The sequence below is a fragment of the Schistocerca piceifrons genome, chromosome 5 (genome assembly GCF_021461385.2).
Source record: "Schistocerca piceifrons isolate TAMUIC-IGC-003096 chromosome 5, iqSchPice1.1, whole genome shotgun sequence".
Lineage (NCBI taxonomy): Eukaryota > Metazoa > Arthropoda > Insecta > Orthoptera > Acrididae > Schistocerca > Schistocerca piceifrons.
The window spans coordinates 542,501,467-542,529,232 of NC_060142.1; the positions used below are offsets into that span (position 1 = coordinate 542,501,467).

Genomic DNA, 27,766 nt, shown 5'->3' on the forward strand with positions numbered 1-27,766 from the left:
GTAGTCCCTCCACGGATATCTGAATGGGGGCTATATTAACTTAGGAATATTTTACCCAAGTGGATGCAATTATCATTTAACCATACAGTAAAGCTGGATGCCCTCGGGAAAAATTACGGCTGTAGTTTCCCTTTGCTTTCAGCCGTTCGCAGTATCAGCACAGCAAGGCCTTTTTGTTTAGTGTTACGAGGCCAGATCAGTCAATCATCCAGACTGTTGCCTCTGCAACTACTGAAAAGGCTGCTGCCTCTCTTCAGGAACCACACGTTTGTCTGGCCTCTCAAATTTGTTGCAGTTTTATGCACAAAACTTTCATGGCGGCAACCAGTTGTGTCAGAGAGCATTTTATCAGACATGGACTACACATAAACCAGCTAGGCAAGGAAGTGCTGGCCAGGGAAATTCTCTAGATCATAAAAACTTTAGGAGTGCACTATCTGCAATAGGTTCGCTGCCAATGGAAAATGAAAAGAAGAATGGACTAACACCATATGAGGGAGAACCATTACTGCCAACACCTCAGGAAGAAGAAATTACATCAGCACCAGCATAGTGAAGCATTACTGTCACCAGTGGCATTATTAATCGTAGCATCAGAAAAAGATGAAGCTGTAGCCGAACCATCACAAGCCATAAAAAGAAGCTCCACCAGCAACAGTTGCTGCAGTGCCAACAGGAGAAGGGAAGAGAACTGCGGTTCAAGAATCAGGGTCAAGTATTACGTACAAGCGGTAAACAGTGCCTCCTCTCCGTGTAAAGGATTTTTTAGTGAAGGCAGTAAGATGAAGAAGCCCATAAGATAAGTACTGTAAAAGATACTATAGCTTCTTGCCAAAAGGCTCAGTCTGAAGGGAATAACAATTTTGAGATTAAAATTTGCTACCTGAACATTCAAGGAATAAAAGGTAAATAATTATTTGTGAATGCTTTTGGCGTAGATAATAAATTTGTGCAATAGTGTTGACACATCTCAAATGAAAAAAAATCTAATTAAATATGCCCCCAATCTGGTCTCATCAAAATCAGAAGCAATCTTAACCGAGCTGGACCAGCTATATCAGTAGCCACAGATTCATCGATGTAAATTTTGCAATCATTAATGAGATGTTTACCAGTTAGGAGTCTATGAATGATCAGAATTTATTGAAAAGTACCTGTTGCTTCGTTGTAGCACACATTTATTGATATTTTTTGGGCGAACATTGGGCTACTGAGGGGGAACTTACAGTTGTGAAACTTGATAACTATAATATAGCAAATAGTTATTGTAGAAAATTGCAGAGATTGTGTAGCAGTCCATATCAACTAGTCAGTCATTTGCTTCATTAATAGGTTGGATCTAGAGTATTTGTATGACGAACGGAATTTTGAAGCTACTGGTATAGTCATTGACAGTTTAAGGTAGTAAGAATATCCTTGTACAGATCACCTAAGGGTATCACCATTGTATTTTTAGAAAAAACTGGACATGCTGTTATATGTATTTAGAGAGCCAAAATGGTTGCATTATGACATTGTAATAGGTAGAGATCTGAATTCAGATTTTGATGTAACGACACACAAACATAGTGTCATTGAATTGAAAATCTCCTAAGACAGTGCGATTTACACTTTATCAGTAATAGACCCGCAAGAGACGAAGCATGTCTTTGCAACATTTTTGTTAATTTTGAAACTACAGACCAATAATGTGATGTGACAGTATTTCCTTTCTCGGACTTGATACGTAAACTTAAATTGTAAAACTAGATTCTCTGCTGGTAAGAGTAATTTTGCAAGGAATGTCCCAAAAGTTGTAACCGCCAGACTTGTCACAAATGATAAAATTGTCAGGTTTCATAAGTCCCTTGCAGGCAAAGGCTAGTTTGACCAGTGTTACAATGACATGCATTATAGCTTATGTAATGATTCGCAGAAGAGCTTCTGTGAAGTTTGGAAAATAGGAGTCGAGGTACTGGCAGAATTGAAGCTGTGAGGACGTCTCGTGAGTCGTGCTTGTGTAGCTCAGATGGTACAGCACTTGCCCACGAAAGGCAAAGGTCCCGAGTTCTAGTTCAGCGCACAGTTTTAATGTGCCAGGAAGGTTTCATATCAGCGCACATCCGCTGCAGAGTGAAAATCTCTGTCTGAACCCAAAAAGAATTTATTTGCTATCTCTTTTTCATGGCTACTATGTAAAGCAATATTAAGTTTTTCTGCTGTTAATTTGGTGAAGTCGATGTCACATTTTGCTCCGTGGAATTGCGTAACAAGTCTTTGTCCTTTTTGTGATAACTTTATCTGTTCAATCCAAAAATGCAATTACTGTTTAAAGAACAGCTTCTACCTGGCGTCTTGGAGCTCGTCCTCTCAATATGTTTGGCCTGTGTAGATGGCGCAACGTTGAGCAGTCTGGATTATGCGGCAGATGAATCCTAGTCTGCCACTGCACTTACACGCATCACACGAAATAAAAAAAAAACAGAGGAACGAAATCTTTATGAAAGAAAGCATTAAATATATTAAATAATATTTCATTAAAATAAATCATAGCCAAATTAAACATTGCCTGTGATTACCCCGGCGACAGGAGAATGAACGCTGGTGTCAGCAATGTTGTGATGCTACAAGGGGAACTTTCAATTGGTGTCACCGTCACACGCAGCTTGAGGATGATTCTCACCGTCATACAGATGAGAAGGCAATCCATTGCATTCAGAATCTTGGAACTGGGCTGTTGGAGCAGCCGGCCTTAGGTCAGAGTTCATCATTTTGGTCTGATGAAGGAGCACCAGCACGAATCAAAGTTTTAGTTGAATCACGAGGCTGTGCAGCTGATGGAAGACGTACTTGATGCCACAAAGCTTCCTTCCAGGACGAAACTACAAATCATATCAAGAGCTGGGCCGAATGCGTAGTGGTTGGGGAAGGTAATGTAAAGAAAGAAAATGTTACTTGCCACACCATGTTCCCACTAAAATGTTTGTTGTTCAGAAATTACCTTTATTTTAACTTACCCTCGTAAAAACTCACATGCGGCCATTTCATCTCTTTCACCTGGTGCGCATACTCCGACTGTGGTTTTACAGGGGCCAGCGAGGCGACGATGAAGCGGCTGCACGAGGACCTGCTCAACAACTACGACCGCCGCGTGCGACCCGTGCAGGACTCCTCCACCGTCACAGAAGTCACCTTCCACATGGACATCCACGACGTCGATCTGGTGAGCAGTCGTTTGGTTAAGTGCTCCTGCTTTCCAGCGTCTACCTATATTCTGACGACCCTCCCATCTCCGCTGCATAACAGTCAAAACGCTTTTGTACCGAAAACAAATGTGGGCAGTTCAATAGATATCGAAGATTTGTAAAGGAACAGGAAAAGGACAACAGAACAATTCTCTTTATAGCACTTCTTTAATCAGTTCAACAAATGCACGACAAAATCTTTAAAGCAAAAAGCACACTTAGTTCTGAATCATGAGATGTATTGGGACGTTCTATTTCGGCCAACCTCGGTAGACTTTCGAACTAACAACTATTGATTTCATTTTTTTCTTTGAAGCTCGCAGTATACAATTAGTTCATGCTTCCACAACAGGATATAGGTAAGAAGTCTCAGTACGGGAAAATCACTCATTGTTACTGTGAGGAATGCTCTTTGTCCCAATACAAAGGACTACTGTGAATTATTCATTCCTTTTGAAAGTTCTGTATTTTCCGTCTTAGACCCTGTCTAGTCGTCGGTGCGGGTCTCACGCATCGTCCCCCTACGATCCTGGGTGGATGGGACCTCATCATCATCATCATAACATGTATAAATGTACAGAAATGTAAACTCGCCGAGTTTGCATTGTGCACACCAGTTGCCGTTACGAGTGCAGATTTTTGACAAAATGCTTGCGTGTTGGAATGTGTGAGATATCTATCTGTTACATCAGCGAACATTCACAAGGAGTTATGGAAAAGAATAGCCACATATACAGCACGTTGTCCGTTGTTATCACCAGTTTAGGGACGCTGATGGTCTCTGTAAACAGATAAGTACCGGTTGACCTAGAGAGCCAAATACAACCGTGGAATGTGTGTGTGTGTGTGTGTGTGTGGGAGGGGTTCAAAATGGCTCTGAGCGCTATGGGACTTAACTTCTGAGGTCATCAGTCCCGTAGGACTTAGAACTACTTAAACCTAACTAACCTAAGGACATCACAAACATCCATGCCCGAGGCAGGATTCGAACCTGCGACCGTAGCGGTCGCGCGGTTCCAGACTGTAGCGCCTAGAACCGCGAGGGGGGCGAGTTTCGTACGTGGGCCAAAAACTCAACGGCCCACACGATCCACGGGCTTGGAATACCGTAACAAACTGTGCGGAAGATTTTTGCGACAGCGGTTATATTTCACACCGTCTGCAGTTCGTGCAACAATTAACGTCGGAAGATGGCGGGCGACGCCATCAGTCTTGCATCGCAATGCAGGAAGTACTTCAGGATGAACATTTCGCCTCCAAGCTGATACTCAGCGACGAAGCAACCTTCCTGGTAAGGTTAAAAGCAAAACTGTCGGAGTGTGGGGCACTGAAAATCTTCATGAAATTATGGCGCTTGAACGAGATTCGCCGGAGATTAACGTTTTCTTTGCAGTGACACAGACGAAGCTGTATCGACCATTTTATTTCTGTGAGAAGCCTGTTATGAGTAACTGTTATTTCTGCATGTTGCAGTTGTGGTTGTTTCGATAAATGACTGCTGATTCCGAGAATTTCAACCTCTAAAATGACGAGGCACCTCCTTATTAGTGCATCTATGCTTGTCGGTACCTGAACGACGAATTTCCGCATCGCTGCATTGGGTGTAGTGGTGAAGTGCTGTGGCTCTGTTCCCTTGCCTCACTCCCTCCTCCAACCTCCCTTCAGGGTCGCTTGACCCAACGACCTCTGACTTTTTCCTTTGAGGGCACATTAAGGACCGTGATTGCGTACCCACACTCCCAAGAAAAATGGAACAACTCAGAGAACGCATCAACGTAGATGTGACGACTATTGACCGGATGTTGCAGCATAAGGAATGGAACGAACGTGACTATCGCTTGGACGTGTGTCGTGTGATCGGAGGAGCACTCACCGGAAAAATGTGGAGTGAAAAATGTAAACTTCGTCAGATTATGGTTCTATTCACGCATCAATCATACTTCTGCATGTAATACTTTGGAAAATATAGAGCTTTCATAACGTATGAATAATTTATAGTAGCCCTTTATTTTGTTGCTTAGCTCCATCGTAGAAGTATATATGGGAATCGGCACTTTGGATTGTGTCATCCATGTAGCTTCTCAATCTCGTCGGATCAGAACCGTACTGACGAAGAGCATCCTAAACTGAGAACACTGAGATAAGGACTCAATGGTTGGAACTGATCATTTTAGTCGGCACGAGGTCTTGAGTGAACTACGTTTTAGTAAATTGTTTACGCAATATCTTACGACTGTAGTATCAGGAGTCAGCTCGCAGGGCAGCCATGCGGTCCAGGGCGCCTTGCCACGGTTCGCGCGGCTCCATACCTCCTCGCCGCCCCACGGATATTCGAGTCCTTCCTTGGGGATGTGTGTGTGTGTGTGTGTGTGTGTGTGTGTTGTATTTAGCGTAAGTTAGATTAAGTAGTGTGTACGCCTGGGGACCGATGACCTCAGTAGTTTGGTCCCACAGGAACTTACCACAAATTTCCAAGTTTTTCAGGTAGTCAAAATAATAAACATGCAATTCATACAAATAGCTGGCTGTAAGTAGTGGAATTAACGCAGAGTTTCAGTACTAAGTAAAGCAGTTGGCAGACTTCGTTTCGTTGGTAGGATACAGATAGGCTAATTTGCCAACAAAGAAGGTTGCTTACAAAACACTCATGGTACACATTCTACAATATTGCTCAACCGTGTGAGACTCATACCGAATAGGACTAACAGAGGATGCTGTATATATACAAATAAGGGCGACACCAGTGTTCACAGACTCATTTGAAATACGGGAGAGCGTCATTGGGTTAGCATACACGTGAAGAGGTATCAGCTATTGCGCCAAAACCTACTTATAAGAGTGATCACAAAGCCCCATTAACCTCTGTGGTGTGTCCACATATTCACAGATGGCGTCATTGTATTAATGTGGGATTGTAGCAGACGACACTTTGAGGTAGAGTGACTATTCTCTATTAGTTATTGCAGAGTGTCTATGTACAGTATCGTTTTCAGGATATAGTATGAATATCCTCCATGGGCGATATGAAATTCTCCTCAACATTGTTGGCTTGATGGCAGTAAATACATTTTGCACAGCATCCTTAAGCTCGTCAACTGCCTCGTAATGTGTGGCAGCAACTTTCTGATTGATGAATCCCCATAATAGATTATCACAAGATGATAGATCAGAACTTCGGGATGGTCACTCCAAAGATGTAGGAAAATGGACAGAACCCGTCCAATCTATTTATTAAGAAATACCTCATTGAGATATTCTCTAATGCCAACAGCATAATGGGCTGGTGCTCCATCCTGCTGGAATCATACGCGACAGATAAGTCCCCAGTCTTTTAGATGAGGAGGAAACGTAACATGATGAGATTCGCAGTGTGTTTCACAGCACCGTCAAAGAAATATGGACCTAACAGGTGTGTTGCAACCATTGCTCCACAGATCAAGACATGTAGTGAATTGTGCTCAAACTCTTCGTAATTTTTTTTTTACTCCAGAAATAAGTGTTACTCGGTTTTGCACCGCGATATATTGCCCGCTCGTTCGGGGAAAACAGTTCCACATTGAAGGAAGAGCTGTAAAGACATTAAGCATTCGCACTTACGCCTTATGTCGTTTTTATGTGTCAATTATCACCCAGTCCGTTTACAAACGAAGGTTTAAATGCTTTTATCTTCAAATCATACTTTATGTGTTTTTGTAATGTCGAGTGTGGGACTCCTAGATCCTCTGACCGCTTACGAACGAACTTTTTTGGCAAACGTTCGGCAGACGTCGAATCGCTCACATACGTTTCCAGTCGTACTATAGTCGTACTGGGCGGGGGCTTATCTTTTACGCAGAGAAGAGCTTTTTCTCTCACAGTAAAACTGTTAGTTTTGGTGAGGAAGGATTCTGAAATCTTACAGTGATTCGTGCTATCTCTAATTGTCTTTCCTGTATGGGGTCGTTCGAGAACCCACGTCGTCATTACGATCCGTTCCTCCGAAGCGTAAATGGACTAATCAGCCATCATTTAGATGTGCAACGAAGTGACAAAAGTGATGGGATAGCGATATGCACATATACAGATGGCCGTAGTATCACGTACACAGGGTGTAAAAGAGCAGTGTGTTGACGGAGCTGTCATTTTTACTAAGCTGATTCATGCGAAAATGTTTCCGAAGTGATTATGGACGCACGAAATCAGTTAATAGACTTTGAATGCGGAATGGTAGTTGCGGCTAGTTGTTAGTGAATTCAGTATTCTGAGATCCACAGAGTCAAATGTGTGCCGAAAATATCAAATTTCAGACATTACCTCTCACTACGGACAACGCAGTGGCCGACAGCCCTCAGGTAGCAACCTAGAGCAGCAGAGTTAGTGTCGAGTTCTCAGTGCTAACAAACAAGCAGTAATGCGTGAAATAACCGCAGAAATCAATGTGGAAATTACAACGAACGTATCAGTCAGGACAGTTCTGCGAAATGTGGACTATGGCAACAGCCGACAGACGCGAGTATCTTTGCTAACATCACGACATCGCCTACATTTGGCAATTGATGGTTGGAATGCAGACATCACAGTTACAGTCTGCGTAAACCAGTTTTGTTGCCCACTGATGCAGCGTATACATGAATCGTGAGAACCCTTTCAGAATCAACTAACGTCTGAAGATGGTGCACTGAAGCGTCGAAACTGGTAGCTACATACAATACTGGCCATTAAAATTGCTACACCAAGGAGAAATACAGATGATAAACGGGTATTCATTGGACAAATATATTATACTAGAACTGACATGTGATTACAAAAATGGTTCAAATAGCTCTGAGCACTATGGGACTTAACATCTATGGTCATCAGTACCCTAGAACTTAGAACTACTTAAACCTAACTAACCTAAGGACATCACACAACACCCAGTCATCACGAGGCAGAGAAAATCCCTGACCCCGCCGGGAATCGAACCCGGGAACCCGAGCACGGGAAGCGAGAACGCTACCGCACGACCATGTGATTACATTTTCACGCAATTTGGGGGCATAGATCCTGAGAAATCAGTACCCAGAACAATCACCTCTGGCCGTAATAACGGCCTTGATACGCCTGGGCATTGAGTCAAACAAAGCTTGGATGGCGTGTACAGGTACAGCTGCCCATGCAGCTTCAACACGATACCACAGTTCATCAAGAGTAGTGACTGGCGTATTGTGACGAGCCAATTGCTCGGCCACCATTGACCAGAAGTTTTCAATTGGTGAGAGATCTGGAGAATGTGCTGGCCAGGGCAGCAGTCGAACATGTCCAGAAAGGCCCGTACAGGACCTGCAACATGCGGTCGTGCATTATCCTGCTGAAATGTAGGGTTTCGCAGGGATCGAATGAAGGGTAGAGCCACGGGTCTTAACACATCTGAAATGTAGCGACCACTGCTTAAAGCGCCATCAGTGCGAACAAGAGGTGACCGAGACGTGTAACCAATGACATCCCATACCATCACGCCGGGTGATACGCCAGTATGTCGATGACGAATACACACTTCCAAAGTGCTTTCACCGCGATGTCGCCAAACTCGGATGCGACCATCATGATGCTGTAAACAGAACCTGGATTCATCCGAAAAAATGACGTTTTGCCATTCGTGCACCCAGGTTCGTCGTCGAATACACCATCGCAGGTGCTCCTGTCTGTGATGCAGCGTCAAGGGTAACCGCAGCCGTGGTCTCCGAGCTGATAGTCCCTGCTGCTGAAAACGTCGTCGAACTGTTCGTGCAGATGGTTGTTGTCTTGCAAACGTCACCATCTGTTGACTCAGGGATCGAGACGTGGCTGCGCGATCCATTACAGCAATGCGGATAAGATGTCTGTCGTCTCGACGGCTAGCGATACGAGACCGTTGGGATCCAGCACGGCGTTCCTTATTACCGTCCTGAACCCACCGATTCCATATTCTGCTAACAGTCATTGGATCTCGACCAAAGCGAGCAGCAATGCCGCGATACAATAAATCGCAATCGCGATAGGCAACAATCCGACCTTTATCAATGTCGGAAACGTGATGGTAGGCATTTCTCCTCCTTACACAAGGCATCACAACAAAGTTTCACCAGGCAACGTCGGTCAACTGCTGTTTGTGTCTGAGACATCGGTTGGAAACTTTCCTCATGTCAGCACGTTGTAGGTGTCGCTACCGGCGCCAATCTTGTGTGAATGCTCTGAAGAGCTAATCATTTGCATATCACAGCATCTTCTTCCTGTCGGTTAAATTTCACGTCTGTAGCACGTCATCTTCGTGGTGTAGCAACTTTAATGGCCAGTAGTGTAATAAGTAAGAACGGGTGCAAGTGCTTCATTTTCCTATACTCGTAATAGTGGAACAGCCGTGATCCCCAAGACCTCCTGTCAATAAGGTTGGGGATACAAAAAGGAAATGCCAATGTTCGGCTGCTTGGAGGCAATTTTCAGCCATTCATGGACTCAAGTTCCCAAACAACGATGTCATGCCACAGGGCCACAGTTTGTCTGCGATTGGTTTGAAGAACATTCTGGACAATTTCAGTGAATGATTTGGCCAGGCAGATCACTCGACATGAATCCCATCGAACATTAATGGGTCATAATCGAGAGGTTAGTTTGTGCACAACATCCTGCACCGCCAAATCTTTCGCATTTGTGGACGGCTATGCAGGCAGCATAACTCAATATTTCTGCAAGAGTCCACGCCACGTCGAGTTTCTGCACTACACCGGGCAAAAGGAGATCCGACACGCTGTTGAAAGGTATCACACGGCTTTCGTCACGTCACGCTATACAGGGTGGTCCATTGATCGTGACCGGGACAAATATCTCACGAAATAAGTATCAGACGAAAAAACTACAAAGAACGAAATTCGTCTAGCTTGAAGGGGGAAACCAGATGGCGCTATGGTTGGTCCGCTAGATGGCACTGCCATAGTTGATATCCATTTGGATATCAACTGCGTTTTTTAAAATCGAAACCACCATTTTTATTACATATTCGTGTAGTACGTAGAGAAATGCGAATGTTTCAGTTGGACCACATTTTTCGCCTTGTGATAGGTGGCGCTGTAACAGTCACAAACGTGTAAGTACGTGGTATCACGTAACATTCCCCCGGTGCGAACGGTATTTGCTTCGTGATACATTACCCGTGTTAAAATGGACCGTTTACCAATTGCGGAAAAGGTCGACATCGTGTTGACGTATGGGTATTGTGATCAAAATGCCCATCTTGCGTGTGCTATGTATGCTGCTCGGTATCCTGGACGACATCATCCAAGTGTCTGGACCGTTAGCCGGATAGTTAAGTTATTTAAGGAAACAGGAAGTGTTCAGCCACATGTGAAACGTCAACCACGGCCTGCAACAAATGATGATGCCCAGGTAGGTGTTTTAGATGCTGCCGCGGCTAATCCGTACATCGGTAACAGACAAATTGCGCGAGAATTGGGAACCTCAAAAACGTCAGTGTTGAGAATGCTACATCAACATCGATTGCACCCGTACCATACTTCTATGCACCAGGAATTGCATGGCGACGACTTCGCACGTCGTGTACAGTTCTGCCACTGGGCACATGAGAAACTATGGGACGATGACAGATTTTTCGCACGCGTTCTATTTAGCGATGAAGCGTCATTCACCAACAGCGGTAACGTATACCGCCATAATATGCACTATTGGGCAACGGACGATGGCTGCGACAAGTGGCACATCAGCGACCTTTGTGGGTTAATGTATGGTGCAGCATTATGGGAGGAAGGATAATTGGCCCCCATTTTATCGATGGCAATCTAAATGGTGCAACGTATGCTGATTTCCTATGTAATGTTCTACCAACGTTACTACAAGATGTTTCACTGCATGACAGAAAGGCGATGTACTTCCAACATGATGGATGTCCGGCACATAGCTCGCGTGCGGTTAATGCGGTATTGAATAGCATATTTCATGACAGGTGGAGTGGTCGTCGAAGCACCATACCATACACCTCACGCTCACAAGATCTGATGTCCCCGGATTTCTTTCTGTGGGGAGAGTTGAAGGATATTTGCTATCGTGATCCACCGACAGAGCCTGAGAACATGCGTCAGCGCATTGTCAATGCATGTGCGAACATTACGGAGGGCGAACTTCTCGCTGTTGAGAGGAATGTCGTTACACGTATTGCGAAATGCATTGAAGTTGACGGACATCATTTTGAGGATTTATTGCATTAATGTGGTATTTACAGGTAATCACGCTGTAACAGCATGCCTTCTCTGAAATGATAATTTCACAAAGGTATATGTATCACATTGGAACAACCGATATAAAATGTTCAAAGGTACCTACGATCCGTATTTTAATTTAAAAAACCAGCCTGTTTCCAACTGTTCGTCTAAAATTGTGAGCCATATGTTTGTGACTATTACAGCGCCATCTATCAAAAAGTGAAAAAAGTGGTCCAACTAAAACATTCAGATTTCTTTACGTACTACACGAATATGTAATAAAAATGGGGGTTCCTATTTAAAAAAACGCAGTTGATATCCATTTGACCTATGGCAGCGCCATCTAGCGGGCCAACCATAGGGCCATCTGGTTTCCCCCTTCACGCTAGACAAGTTTCGTTCTTTGTAGTTTTTTCGTTTGACGCTTATTTCGTGAGATATTTGGCCCGGTCACGATCAATGGACCACCCTGTAAATGAGCAGCTGCAACTATAGGAAACAGTACCTTGAAACCTGTGTAATACAAGATCCAGTTACATCAATGTGTGTACCACCTACGTTCGACGTCGAAAATCACTCCAGGACGGCAGGCGGCAGCACTACTAGCAGAGGTGTATGGAGGATGTCTGGGTTACGTGGAAAACAGTGTAGTCATTGTCGTAAAGCCGGAACTGAGCGATTTATCTGACGCCCTAAAGGGCATGAGCATTGGATTTCGGGTCAAGGATGAAACGATTTCCTAAACAGCTAAGTTTGTGATGTATTCACGTGTTTGACCAAATGGCTGTATCCAAAACTGATACAGAGGCAATTGTCACCACAGATGATAGAGCTGAATGACGGCTGTGGAGATGTGTATAGGCGTGTAAACGTGCAACTGTTAAGCAACTGACCATTCAGATGAACCAAGAGGCTACCAACAGTGTCTCCTCAAACACCGTTCAGTGATCGTTACTGGATATGGGCCTCTGCAGCAGACACCTAGCTTAGCATCCGTGGTGACTGGTGTTCACTGGCGAAGAAGGTTGATTGGTATTTGAAAATACCGCACCTGGACGTCGACTGAATGGTGACAGGTGGCCTTTTCGGGTGACTCTTGTTTTATGCTCCATTGAACAGATGGCCGTTGGCGTGTAGGACGTGAAACGTCTGAAAGAAAACACTCTGCAAGAACTGTTGGAAGGGTCCAGGCAGGAGGACATTCCTTGGGTGATCTCGTCATTCTGGAAGGAACGATGGATCAACACAAGTATGCATCTAGCCTTGGCGACACTACAATTTGTTTTTCCTCGGTATGATGGCGTCTACCGGCAGGACAATACAACATGTCACACAGTTCGCAGTGTACGAGGTGCGACAATAAAGTAATGAGACTGATTTTCTTTGCAAGATGTCGCAACCCTGCATTCTTGCGTAGGAACAATATCTTTGACCTTGGTCTATAAGCTGCTTCTAGGCCAAGTGGCACATCGATGCAACAGCTCAGTCATGAGTTGTGCTGTAATAAGGTAACACGTGTTTGTGTCTCTCGTCACTGAAATGGAACCGCATAATATTGCACAACGGTATGCCATTTCTTTTTGCGTTAAATTGGGTGAAAACGCGACGACAATTTACGGTGCGCTTCAGAAGATTTTTGGGGAGGAGGTTACGTCAAGATCTCAAATTTTTTGTCGACATAAAATGTTTAGTGAAGGCAGAACGAATATTGAACATGAAGACCGCAGTAGACGACCATCAGCCTCACGGACGGATGTCAGCTTGGCCAGGGTACGTGAACTCGTGCGATCTGATCGAAGGTTATCTGTGAAAATGATTACAGGAGAACCGAACATCAGTCGAGAAACGGTTCATGAAATAATAACTGAAGATCTTGCTATGAGAGAGATTTGTGCAAAAATGGTCCCCCAAAAATCTCACACCACAACAGCGAGAAACACGGAAAAATGTGGCAGCCTGACTGTTAGAGCAAACGGAAATCAATCCAGAATTGTTGAGCCTTGTTATCACTGGTGATGAAAGTTGGTTTTTTCAGTACGATCCAGAGACAAAACGCCAAAGTTCGCAATGGTGCTCAAAGGGATCAGCCAGACAAGAAAAGCTCACATGTCAAAGTCAAAAGTGAAATGCATGCTTATGTGCTTCTTTGATTCCAAGGGAAATGTTCATAAAGAGTAGATGCCTCCTGGACAAAACAGCTAACCAATATTACCACAAAGAAATTTTAGTAAGACTTCGTAAAAGAGTTCTTCGTGTCCGTGCCAACATTGCTGATAATTAGATTCTGCATCACGCTAATGCGCCATCCCATACTGCTCTATCAGTACAGCAATTGTTAGCCCCAAAACAAATTTCAGTACTACCACAGCCACCTTATTCACCAGATATCGCTCCGTGCGACTCTTTTCTATTTCCAAGAGTCAAACCGGCGGGCAAGGGACACCATTTTCAAACAAAACAAGATGTCCAAAAAACTGTGACGAGGGTCTTGAAGGATATTACAGAAGATGAGTTCCTGAAATGTTGGCACCAATGGCAGAAGTGCTGGAAAAAGTGTGTACAATCAGAAGGGCACTACTTTGAAGGGGACAACACTAAACTTGTCTAAAACGGTAAGCAACATTTTTTTCACATCACTCTCATTACTTTACTGTCGCATCTCGTATGTGCTCGGTTCGAAGGGCACCGGGATAAGTCTACCAACTCCTCTGCTCACCAAACTCCTCAAATTTAAATCCTATCGAGAATCCCACCTCGATCAGGCTGTTCGCACCAGGGATCCTCAGCCGAGAAGCCTAGCGCAGCTGGTCACGGGACAAGAGTCGGCACGGCACAGCTTCACATCCCTGTAGGCATCTTCCAGAAACTCACTGACCCTCTTCCTGACCGTCTCGCTGTGCTCCGCACTGCAAAATGTGGTTAGTCTGGCTTTTGAAAGATGATCACGTCAATGTGACTGAACAGTGTACGTAGGAAGTAATGGGACTTGGTGATCATTCTTTAGTTCGAAGAAATAGTGTTAAGTGAAGAATACTCTAAGTATCGCTCTCATAGGAAGCACAAATACAAGATAAAATTAAGAAAAAATTTTCTGTGTCGCTGGACCGCGTCGCATACCTCTTCAAACTTTCACGCGTCATAACGAATAAGAAGATTCTATAATCAATGACAACGGCCACTGAAGCCTGGAGGCTTACGTAAGATGAGACTAATTACGACGGTAAAAGGGCATGCAAGCAGTTTTTCATCCCACTCTACATAAGCAGACGGTGAGGAGTGGGCCGCCATCAGACAGAAGGTCGTCCGCATGTAGCCCACGGTCTGTATTCGTACATCCCCGCTCTAATACGTGCTGCAGAGGGGAGCACCGTCTGGCATGCACTACGCACGGATGTCCCGAGTATGCTAGTAGAAAACAATGCTTCATTACGAACAGACTCCTGTCTGCCCAACATTTGCGGCCCTACTTTATAACACAACGCACGGTAGCCTGTAACGGGTCCGGGATGAAGTCTATCACTGTATATAGTTCGTGACTGGTTCGAAAAATGGAGGAGTACTAGTTACAGGAACTTGTAGAAATGTGTGTAATATGTGGTCTAGCAGAAAATAGTGTCCGGGAAGAGGAACGAATGTACAGAGAAGCTTTGCCACAGGTGTTCCCCAGTCCAGAGCGCGGAATCTTGCTATAAATTGGACAGCTGAAGCCACAGAAAGATACTCTACGAGTTACAAAATCTACAGTATTGCCTTCAAATCGTCCAAATGGCTCTGAGCACTATGGGACTTAACTTATGACGTCATCAGTCCCCTAGAACTTAGAACTACTTAAACCTAAACAGTGTCCGGAAAGAGGAACGAATGTACAGAGAAGCTTTGCCACAGGTGTTCCCCAGTCCAGAGCGCAGAATCTTGCTATAAATTGGACAGCTGAAGCCACAGAAAGATACTCTACGAGTTACAAAATCTACAGTATTGCCTTCAAATCGTCCAAATGGCTCTGAGCACTATGGGACTTGACTTATGACGTCATCAGTCCCCTAGAACTTAGAACTACTTAAATCTAACTAACCTACGGACACCACACACATTCATGCCCGAGGCAGGATTCGAACCTGCGACCGTAGCGGTCGCGCAGTTCCAGACTGAAGCGCCTAGAACCGCTCGTCCACTCCGGCCAGTATTGCCTTCACAGTACTTTCTTACGGAATAGTGTTGGTTAGTGTGGAAGAAGATTCAAAAATTAGCACTCGTCAATTTGCCCGAGAAGGAACGTTTCAAAGGATGCAATGTAGAGAGTATAGGCGGAACAGTAATTTCGTCCCTATCATAAAGTATCGTGTGGCAGTAATGAGCACTTTTGTCAGCGGGTTACTTACTGCAGTGTGGCCGCGACTATTTTGCTATACCTTGTATTGTACGTGTATGAAGCCATTTCATGCAAGTTGGTGTTTCCAATTGCCGCATCACGTCTAGGGTGATGAAAATCCTTCTGGCTCGCCAGTCTCAGATAATCGGCAACTCTCAGCTTGTGTGCTTGAATTATGATCAACTATTAGGACCCTTTGTTATTATAGGTTATCTGTATCGAGCTGACTGCAATACATTTAAAAAGAATTACACCAGAAGCGTTTCGCTTTTATTTACAAAGCATCTACTGTGGTGTAGTGTAAATTGGATACACAGGTTTGTACATTTTATTTTTATTCTTTTAGGTTGAAAACAGCGTCTTCTTTATGAAGTAGGTCTGTTAGCTACTTATGGTGTTTCTTTACATAGTCTGCACCTTCCCCTCTTACTAGCAGTGGTTGATGCCGACAGCCTTCATTTCACATCTGCAGTTTTTGGCATTTTGCATTATTTCCTGCTCTGCACTATTTATAATTGACTTCCTTAACTGCTTTTCATTCATCATTGCTGCAGTGTTTATGCCTATTCGTATGTTTTCGTTCACGTTGTAAGTGTTGCCGACCTATAAAACGATGTTGTGTGTGTGTGTGTGTGTGTGTGTGTGTGTGTGTGTGTGTGTGTGTGAGAGAGAGAGAGAGAGAGAGAGAGAGAGAGAGAGTTAATGAAATTTTCTTGTATGTTGGTAGAGACGTTAGAGAGGTGGTGTTTTTTTTTTCCAAGGAGGGGGGGGGGAGGAATGACAGGGATGGCCTGGACAGTGATAATGGTACAGATCCCGGAGAAAATGGTAGTGGTAAATGGAACCTGTGGTTATATTTGTACTTTTAATGTTATATTAAGATGTCAGTCAGTTTAAAGAATGTGTGGTTTGCCAAGTTGATCTGATCATTTATGAGTTGTTTGTGTCCTGTTATGGATTTTTGGATGTGGTAGTTTTCTTATAAGGTGAGGAGATGTTTTTTGTCGTTGTTTATCCTTATGATTTCCTTGTCTGTGTCTCTGGTTGCAATTTTATGTTTGTGTTAGTGTAAGTGTTATGCAAAAGTTGAATGATTTGTCCTATACTTCCATGCTCTTATATGTTCTTCGTATCTGGTGTCAAATGTCCTCCTGGTTTGACCTATGTATCTTCCATTACGTGTATTGCATTTCGGTTGGTATATTCCTGATTTCTGATACAGATCAATTTTTCCTATTTTTTTGGGAAGTATTTCTCAATTGAGTTGTTGGTTTTATGTGCTTTTTTTATGCCATGTTTTTTGAAAATATTGGATATTCTGTGTGTGTATCTGTGGTTGTATGTCATTGTGTACCATCTTTTACTTTCCGTTTCTTTCACACTTTGTGTTGTTTCTGTTCTTGTATTACGTGTATTTGTTTGTGTGTGACTTTGTCCTTGAGTTCGTGACAGTTGGGTGTTTGTTCTTTTCTGTTTCTTGATTCTCTTGTTCAGCTTTGTTACTAAGTTCTCTTTGTATCCATTGTTTGGGGCTATTTGTATTACAGTAGTCATTTCTATTTTGTAATTGTGCTGTGTTTAGTCTGTGGAGCATGTACCTAAGTGCTGCCTAGTTTTGAGAATTGGCTTGTTGTGATGTCCCTTGTATAATTGTGTCTGTTGTTGTCAGTTTTCGGCAAATGTGTGTTCTTTGTTTTGAACCTTTATGGTGATGTCCAAAAAATGTAACTGTCTGTTTTGCTCTTTCTCTATCGTAAAATTATCATGAACAGAATTTATGTCTGTGTGTAGCTGGTCAATTTTATTGTTTGGTTCATCTATCAGGCACAAGATATCATCCATATATCTAATCCAGTATAGGATGTTGTACCTCTTTGGCACTATTTTCTTGAATACAATCTGTTCTACATGGTTCATAAATATGTTTTCTATGGTTTCGTACACTACAGATCCCATTGGTGATCCTTCACTTTGCAAATAGAATTTATTATTGAACTGAAATTAATTATGTTCTGTTATTAGCTCTAGCAAACTGACTGTGTCTTTGACATATTCATGTGGAAGTGTGCTGTGTGTCAATAAGATTTTGTTCTACAATGTTTATTGTTTCAGTTATTGGTATATTGGAATACGTATTCTCTACATCAAATGACAGGAGGGTGGCTTTGTCTGAAACTTGTATGCATTTTATGTACTGAATCAATTGTGTGGTGTTTCTTATAGTCCTGTCTTCTTGTAACCCTAACAAGTGTGGTATCGAACGTTGATACCACACATACATGCGTGTCCAAAGTAACAGGCACTGTGGCGACTGCAGCCTTTATAAAATACACAAGATATATGTAATGAACATTGCGTCGTAATTCGCTATAATACAGGCATTGCAGCTTGGTATTTATCTGCCGATACCAGGAAAGCGATTTCGAAGTTAAACGCCTCCCTTGTAGGGGAATATACATAATGGAAATACGAGTACAGGTTGTAGATGCATGGTTGACGGCATATGGAAGTCTGGGTCTGACCGTGAGTCGTACACGAATAGCCAAATGGACCAGTTCGCCGGCGGACGGCGTGGAGGTAGGACGTAGTGTGCTGTGCGCTGCGCCGTCTGTGCTTCCGCGTGGTAAGTCTTGCGCTTGCTGCGGCTTAAAACCCTGTTTGTAGAACACTTCGAGAAATAATGACTAGCATGCAGTGATGGCTCAACCAAGTCGAAAAGATACGTTGCAACTTACCTTTGATCCTCGATATGCTAGACCCAAGTCGTTTGAAATAGAAAATTGGTTAGAAGAAGATGTGAAGCTCTCCTTCAATGATGTAATTGGGATCCACCTGTCGATTGTAGCTTGTGTCGTGTTTGTTAAAATGCGTAGTTCCGAGTTGTGCGAGAAAATAGTAGAGTGTTCCGGAGGTGTCATGAAATTTAAGCACTCAGATGGAAACGTTGGCGAAGTCACCGTTGCACGTGCTGGTTTTGGCATTCGCACAATTCGAAAGTTCGAGTTGCCTTTTGAGATTACAACAGACCAAATTAATGCTGTAATTTCACCCTTCGGGAAAGTGCTCAGCAACTTTGCCGAGAAATGGTCAAGCGCGCATAAATTCCCACTACTAAATGGCGTACGGCAGCTTCGAGTAGAGTTACAAAAGCACATCCCGTCGTACATCAATGTCTGCGGATATAGAGGGATTGTAATTTATGACGACCAACCGCGAACCTGTGCCGCCTGTAACAAGCCTGTGCACGTTCGCGCAGAATGTATACAGCGGCGCGTTGCACAGCTGCCGGCCGGCGAGGCCGCCAGGCCACCGGCGATGACAACACTACCTGGAACTTATGCCGCCGTGGCACGCGAACGGCCGACTGCTTCCTCAGTCCCTGAATCGTGTGCAAATACAAATTCTCCAGACACTGAAATTCCGATGGACGTCAGTGCCGTCATAGCTGACGACCTACAAGAGCCCCGTCACACAGTTGAAGTCACACAGTTGAAGTTCCACCGAACCAGGCACCTGCAACTGTAAAGGCAGCAGATCCGCCGGAAGTTGAAGACCGACACACCTTGCAGGAAAGCGACACTAACTTGGATACTGAAGGAAGTCCGTCGAGAGGCAATTCTCCGAAGAAAAATAAGAAACGCCGGCTGGCGCGCAAAGGTGCAGAGGAGACAGCTTCCACACTCCGACAAAAAGCGAAGGAAATAGGTAGTACCTTAAGCTAACAGATCTATAGCAACACGAAAGCGACACCAGTTTCTGAGGAGCGTTCCCCTTCTGCGCTGGAAAAACGAGACGTCCAAGGAAAGCCAACAAAGAAAGCATCCACCCGCCCCCAAGAAACGAGTCACTCTCATGAAGCTTCACTCGTCCCACCCACGACGACAACCTCAACCAGCTGGGCAGACGAAAGCGACCATAACAATGCCGACGAAGAAATGACAGAAGTTTAGCGGCCACAATAAACAAAATAGGACTCATTAAAGTGTATGTCCCTTCAGGATCCAGTAACAGGCACCGCAGAACGGAGTTCTTTAAAGAAGAAATTGTCCCACTATTTGGAACTCGATATGAACACCTTATCCTGGGAGGAGATTTTAACAGTGTTTTGCATGCCAAAGACCAAACTCCCAATTTCAACAAGTGTACTGAACTGGAACGTATAGTTAATGACTTAAGACTAATAGACTCATGGGAACATATGCACGGTGCAGCCCCTGGCTTCACCCACGCCACAAGTCACTCGGCGAGCCGTCTCGACAGGATATAAGTAACGCACAATTTGAAACACCTCATTTTGCAGTCCGAAGTATGGCCTACCGTTTTTTCGGATCATGCTGCATACATATGCACAATCAATCTGATAAAACAAGGGACCTTCCGAGGTAGAGGCACATGGAAGCTCAACGTGTCACATCTGGAAGACCATGCTTGTCAGGAGGCATTTTAAAAGGTATGGCAAGAGTGTGAAAGCAAATTTAGCTCGTAAAACGCTGGCACTGACTGCTGGCTGAAGCATGCCAAACCCAAAATACGGAGGTTTTTCATAAACTACTCAAAAGACAAAAACTTTTGGTACAAATCAACTATAGAATTTTACTTTCAATGTCTACGGGATTTGTACAAGTCCGATACAACAGTCGTGGACAACTACGAAAGAATTAACAAAATTAAAGCAAAAATTTTAGCACTACGGCGTAAACAACTGGAAGGCTACCAAATAAGGTCGCGTGCCCAGAATATAGCACAGCACGAGGTCACTTCCATTTATCATGTCATTCGTGAAAGCAAAAGGGCGTCCCGCAAGATATCTGAAATAACAACTGATGATGGAAGGAAGCTGACGAAGCAAAGAGAGATTAAAGAGGCAATCGTACAGCATTTTGAATCCTTAATGTCTAGTCAACCGGTTGACGAACAGCTTCAAGACGAGTTAATGATCAACCTCCAGGGCAAAGTATGCCACTGCTCCAGGGGCAGATGGAATTCAGGCAGAATTTTATCGCTGATTCAGTGGCCTCGTAAAAGGCAAGTTTACTCTCATCTGCAACGAACTGCTAAACCCTGAAAATGGCATCCCGAAAGAATTTCGTGTGGGACTCGTAGTGTTAGTGCCAAAAACTACCAATACGAAATCTGTAAGCACTCTGAGGCCAATTACGCTTACAAACAGCGATTACAAAATCTTTGGCCGCATCCTCGCTCGCAGGCTGAAAACCACAATGACCAGCGTCACCGGACCTTATCAAACAAGTGTGGGCAAAGATAGGAGAATTCTCCAGACCCTTTGTGATTACAGGGACCTAATCTCAACGGCCGACGTCTGCAAAATAAAATGTGCACTCATCTCACTCGACTTTGATAAAGCATTCGACAGGGTAAATCATCGTTTTCTCCTTCGCACCATGGGCGCAATGGGCTTCCCACCTAGATTCATTGCGGTAGTAAGAAATACATTAACAAACAACTCAGCCAGATTTGTCATCAATGGACACATTAGCCGCCAGATTGACGTCACCAGCTCAATTAGGCAAGGGTGTCCAATGTCAATGGCACTCTTCGCCATCGCCATCGAGCCCCTGCTTGTCTCCCTTATGAAACATCTACAAGGACTACAAATACATGGAGAAAAGATCGTGTGCAAGGCGTACGCTGATGATGTTGGCTTCCTAGTCGTGAATGGCGCTGAAGTACAGAGCGCACTACGAACAGTAACAGAATATGAACAGGCATCTGGTGCAAAACATAATAGAACAAAGTCGGGGATTTTCAATATTGGTCGTGGAATTGGGACCCAAACGCAGGATCTGTTACGCGAGCTTGTAACCATGAAAAGTTTCGGCATAGATTTTAAATGAAATATCAAGCACACTATTGCCGCGAATTATCGAAAATTATTTAACAGCATACGCGCCTCTGTACAAGCACATAGTATTAGGAAATTCGATGAACTTCAAAAAGTAACAGTGGCAAATGTATACATCACATCCAAAGTTAATTATGTAGTACAAGTTCTGCCCCCACCTGCGACTTTGTTGAAAAGCATCGCATCTGCACTAGGACACTTTGTGAGCCGCGGACGTATTTTCAAAGTCAAATATGACATTCTGACGCTCCCTACGAAATGTGGTGGGTTAAATCTCATCGATGTCAGCAAAAAAGCGCAAGCCTTATACCTTGCTACCACATACAAACAATGGAAAGAACCAAGTGGTACCCTTGCTGCACATTTGTTACACGAAATAGCTCCTGCTTACGTCAGTGCACCTATAGATGTCCAACACATACCCAACGGATTATACCACTTGAAATACTTTTTCGTAGAATACAGCTACATACAGGCAAGGATTCCTGAAAAAGACATCATGAAAGTAAAAGAACTTTACAATTACTTGATGAAAGACAAACCCAGAAACGAAGTAGAACAAAAGTATCCTTGTTATAACTGGGAAACAATATGGAAAAATATTCACTGCCGGAACCTGCCAACGTATGTCAAATCGACCTGGTACTTTGCTGTAAACAGAAAAATTACGACGAACTCTAAACTTCACTCTATTCGATTGGCCGAGTCACCGCTGTGTACATTATGTAATATACCAGATACCGAAGAGCATAGGTTGCTGTGTGAAAGGGTAAAAGAAATATGGCTCTACATAAGACAAAAGATAGCGAGCGTCAGCAGAACTACGCCCAATGCCGTTACGACTGCTGAATTTTTAAACCCTGACGGTATACCTTACCCTAAAACAAAACGAAACACAATTAACTGGTTGAAAGGCCAAACGATGCATTACATCCTAACAAAAGAATCAAGCAATAGGGAGGACTTCTGGGTATACCTTACAACTGAGCACCACAAGTTGATGTGTACTAAAAAATACAAAGGAAATTACGCAAATTTTTTAACTAAAACAATACTGTAACCAATAAAAATGCGTAATTTACATTACACATCCAAGCATATCGTATATTAGACGAATGATTTATGGTTAAAGTTTGTACTTCACGTAGCAGGAGGAGGATTTCCAACTGAAAGTAATCAGAGAAGATCATCAGTATAGACCTGTTAAGCCTATGTGTATCTATTACTTTGTTTTGGGGGAAGCACAGTGATGAAACTGGTATACACCCTTTATTTAGTTTCTGTCTTTCTTTCCTTTTCGTTTCACAAGAAGACACATTTATGTTAATTATGTGTAAAATCAAGCAGAAGAAGTCTACTTTACTTCATTACCTTCTGAAGAAGGAAATTTTACTTATCAGCAGTAATGAGTTTGCTTCTTTCCGTTTTTCCACGCACGGAGAACGAAATTTACAGATGCAGTTACATTTCCATAACGATTATGTGACTGCCTTCTCAATCGAATTTACATTTAATTTTATTCAAGCCATGTTGCAAACAAAGGCAACAGAAGGGGCATACTTAGTTTGTCGTTCAGAAGAAGCGTGTTTCCACATCATCAAGTTACATTCATTCTTTAAAGGCGGAGAAGCCGGGCCGAGAAGGCGACACTTGGCGAGCGTAAAGGACGGGTTGAAGGGGAGGAAGGAGACCCTCCCCCCCCCAAAAAAAAAGGAAAAAAAAATGGTTTGTCGGCACGGTAGCTCACTGTGTTTGGTCAGAGGGTTAACTTTTCTCTGTAATAAAAAATACTGAGTTAATCCATCAACAACGAACTTAGACGGATGTCTTACGACGTCCGCCCTGAGCAGATGCAACGAACAAAAGTGAAAAAAATGAGATTTTTTTTAATAAAAAAAAGAAAAAAAGAAAGGATGGAAAATGGTAAGGTGACCGCTCGCAATAACGAGGAAATACGCGTTCGATTCCCGCTCCGGCACAAATTTTCTTTGTCTTCTTTCCATTCTACAGCTGATGGTTGTCTTTTTTCGCAGTTGCGAACACATTTATGTATTTCATAACGGCTGTAGTAACCGCAGTGCCTGTTCCTTTCGACATGTTTGCACGTCCCAAGGAGCTTTGCATCGTAATCAGACTAACACAGGCACCACAACATCATGTATATATACTGTCTGTTAGTAAGGCCTTTTTTTTGTTATTTTGATGTTTACTTATGTCTATAGTACTGTTTTATATAAAGGCTAACAACGTTTTTCTCTTTACAGATGAGTCACGACATGCTGGGAGTTGAGACCTGGACTTACTGGGTAAAATCCGTTTATCTTAAGATTTGCGAGTAACAAAGACTCACGATAATTTTCGGCCTCTCATATCTCACTTCAGCTTACCACGGTACGCAGGCATCCAGTAAGACAGGGCAAAGCATTTGGAATATCAGTTTAGCGGAATGGGAAGTGTCTCGGAAGAGAAAAGGAAGTTAATGAAGTTTAGCAAATTAAATGTGGTGATTCTGGCGAAATCAGGCTTCGAGATGAGATACTACAAGTAGAAGATAATCTTTCCATTTGGACAGAAAAATAACTGACTACGGCAGAAATAAAGAATATGCAAAATGTTTGTCTTCCAGGAGAAAGAAAACTTTCACGAAGAAATGGAAATTTGCTATCTTCGAATACTAATCTAGATTAGATTAGATTAGTTTTTCGTTCCATAGATCCGTGCTGAGGAAATCATCGTGGATGTGGAACATGTCAATTTTTTTTCAAGCTGAAATAACAATACTAATAGTATGAATATATACAATACATCATTTGTTTCTATTAAAAAATTCGTCAATGGAGTAGAAGGAGTTGGCCACTAGTAAGTCTTTCAGGCTCATTTTAAATTGATCTTTATTTGTTTCATATCAGTGCACACTCCGCTGTAGAGTGAAAATTTCATTCTAGAAACATCCCCCAGGCTGTGGCTAAGCCATGTCTCCGCAATATCCTTTCTTTCAGGAGTGCTAGTTCTGCAAGGTTCGCAGGAGAGCTTTTGTAAAGTTTGGAAGGTAGGAGACAAGGTACTGGCAGAAGTAAAGCTGTGAGGACGGTGCGTGAGTCGTACTTGGGTAGCTCAGTTGGTAGAGCACTTGCCCGCGAAAGGCAAAGGTCCCGAGTTCGAGTCTCGGTACCACACACAGTTTTGATCTGCCAGGAAGTTTCATATCAGCACACACTCCGCTGTAGAGTGAAAATTTCATTCTTGATTTTTATTTATAACTAAATTTTTTTTACGTTTTCTGGCAAATGATTGAAGATGAGTGTTCCTGAGTAGTGCACCCCTTTTTGCACTAAAGTAAGTGCTTTTAAGTCCTTGTGCAGATCATATTTGTTCCTGGTATTGTATGTATGAATTGAGCTGTTTGCTGGAAAACGAGATATATTATTTAGGAAAAATTTCATTAAGGAGTAAATATACTGAGAGGCCGTAGTTAGTATACCCAGTTCTTTGAAGAGGTTTCTACAGGATGTCCGTGAATTTACTCCACAAATAATGTGTATTACACGCTTTTGGACTCTGAAAACTTTTGTTTGACTTGAAGAGTTACCCCAAAATATTATACCATATGACATTATGGAATGAAAGTAGGCAAAGTATGCAAGATTTTTCATTTTTATGTCGCCTATGTCTGCTAACACTCGAATTGCAAATACAGATTTGTTACAGCGTTTCTGCAGTTCTGTGGAGTGCTCCTCCCAACTGAATTTATTATCAAGTTGTAATCCCAGCAATTTAAGACTGTCAACCTCTTCTATCTGCTCTTCTTCATACTTTATGCATATGCTGGGTGGAAACCTCTTACAGGTTCTGAATTGCATATAGTGAGTCGTTTCGAAGTTTAATGTCAGTGAGTTGGTTTTAAACCATTTATTAATATCCATGAAAATATCATTAGCAGAGCTTTCTAGAACTACTCTCGACGTACTATTTATTGCAATACTTGTGTCATCTGCAAACAAAACGAACTCTGCTTCTGGCAATGTAACTGATGAGAAATCATTAATGTACACAAGAAAAAGCAATGGCCCTAAGATGGATCCTTGTGGGAATTTCTTCTCATTCTGATGATGATTGATGACTTAATTCACTAGTCCCTTCCACTGACACCCTTTGCTTCCTGTTAGTGATGTATGACTTGAACTATTTTGCAGCACTGCCTGTGACACCATAGAATTATAATTTATTTAAAAGGATGTTGTGTTTCACACAGTCGAATGCCTTTGACAAATCACAGAAAATACCTGCTGCTTGTACCATGTTATTTAAAGAAATGAGTACATTTTCACTGTAGGTGTAAATAGCCTTCTCGATATCAGAACCCTTCAGAAATCCAAACTGTGTTCTTGATAATATGTTATTTGTGGTCAGATGGTTGAAAAGCTGCCTGTAGATTACTTTTTCTAAAATTTTTGAGAATGCTGGCAAAAGTGAAATCGGTCTGTAGTTTGATGATATCTCTTTATCCCCTCTCTTGAATAGAGGCTTTACATCTGCATATTTTAGCCAGTCAGGGAATGTCCCAGCTATAATTTATCTGGTTACACAAGTAACTTAGAATTGTACTGAACTCACAAGAACGTGCCTTAATTAACTTTGTAGATATTTCATCGCAACCACTAGAATGCTTTGTTTTTAAAGATTTTGTTATGGAAGTTATTTATTTTGCTGAAGTGAGTGACATATTCATGTACCTGAAGCTATTTGTAAAGGCTAGTTTCAGATATTCAAGGGCATTATTTACTGATCCTGACAATCCCATTCTGTCAGTAACGGATATAAAGTACTTGTTAAATAGATTTGCCATACTATGCCCATCGGTTACTAACGTGTCATCTACCCTTAGTGCTATTTGTTCCTGTTCCTTTCTGGTTCTACCGATCTCCTCTTTCACTATATCCCATATTGTTTTTATTTTGTTCCCTGACATTGCTATCTTCTTCTCATAGTGCATTTGTTTAGATGTCTGAATTACTTTTTTTAATATTTTACAGTATTCCTTGTAGTTAGCTAAATCATCAGCATTGGAGCTAATCTTGGTCGATAGATACATTTTCCTTTTTGTCTTACAGGAAATCTTTATTCTTGTGTAATCCATGGTTTTATTATAGACTTCTGTTTTATTTGATAACTTTTATAGGAAAACAGTTTTCAAACATAGTACTGACATTGTTCATGAATGTGTTATATTTTTCATTCATGTCATGAGCACTATAAACATCTTTCCAGTTCATATCATTGAGCAGTTTTCTAAAACACTCAATTTTTGATTGATTGACTACTCTCCTGTACTCCGATTTTGCAGTCTTGATAATCTGCTTAGAATTTACATCTAAAACAAGGAGCTGCATGTAATGATCTGATAGTCCATTTATTACAGGTTTTATGATGTGATTTTGTTCCTTTGCTTTGTCTCCAAAAAGTTATCAATGGCTGTCCTTGAGGATTTAGTGATCCTAGTTGGAAAGTTTATAGTGTGAGTTAGATTGAAAGACATCATTACTAACTGCAATAAATGTTTACTGGAAGATTGCATTAGAAAATCTGTATTAAAGTCACCAGCAATCAAAATTTCTTTGTTTCTTTCTGTTAAATAATCTAAAAGAGCTTATAGATGATTTATGAAAAGATTATAATTTCCTGCAGGTGCTCGGTAAATAGTTTCTATTATATAGGATCTGTTATGGAACTCTACCTCTGTTGCACATGCTTCTAGATGCTGCCAATCTCTCTTAAAACTCGTTTCCTTTCCCCCTTCCCTATCCTAAAAGGCATCCCTCTGACACCTGCCACTTGTGACAGTGTCCCCCCTTAAGTTTTCTGCAATCAACCCAGACAGTTTTCCCTTCCTTTTCCTATTGAGGTGAAGGCCATGCCTAGTGTAGTCCCAACTATCGATAGCATCCACAGGAATCAAACCAATATGGGGCCCTATATCCGTCCTAAGCAGCCACTCCAATTCCAAGTTCACCCTCCCTACAGAAGAGTTCAAATGAGGCCGATCATGGCGTCTCAACACAGACACAAATCCCACACTCGTATGCTTCGAATGTCAATACAA

At 42.5% G+C, this 27,766-nt stretch overlaps 1 protein-coding gene across 1 annotated transcript in view; it reads left to right on the forward strand.

Annotated features, from left to right (window-relative positions):
- Positions 1 to 27,766, forward strand: part of LOC124798482 (5-hydroxytryptamine receptor 3A-like) — a 162,337-nt gene that overhangs the window by 20,814 nt on the left and 113,757 nt on the right. The window contains exons 2-3 of the mRNA XM_047261918.1: positions 3,069 to 3,202; positions 23,931 to 23,972. Coding sequence (XP_047117874.1) covers positions 3,069 to 3,202; positions 23,931 to 23,972 — 176 coding nt within the window. The remainder of the gene's footprint in view (positions 1 to 3,068; positions 3,203 to 23,930; positions 23,973 to 27,766) is intronic.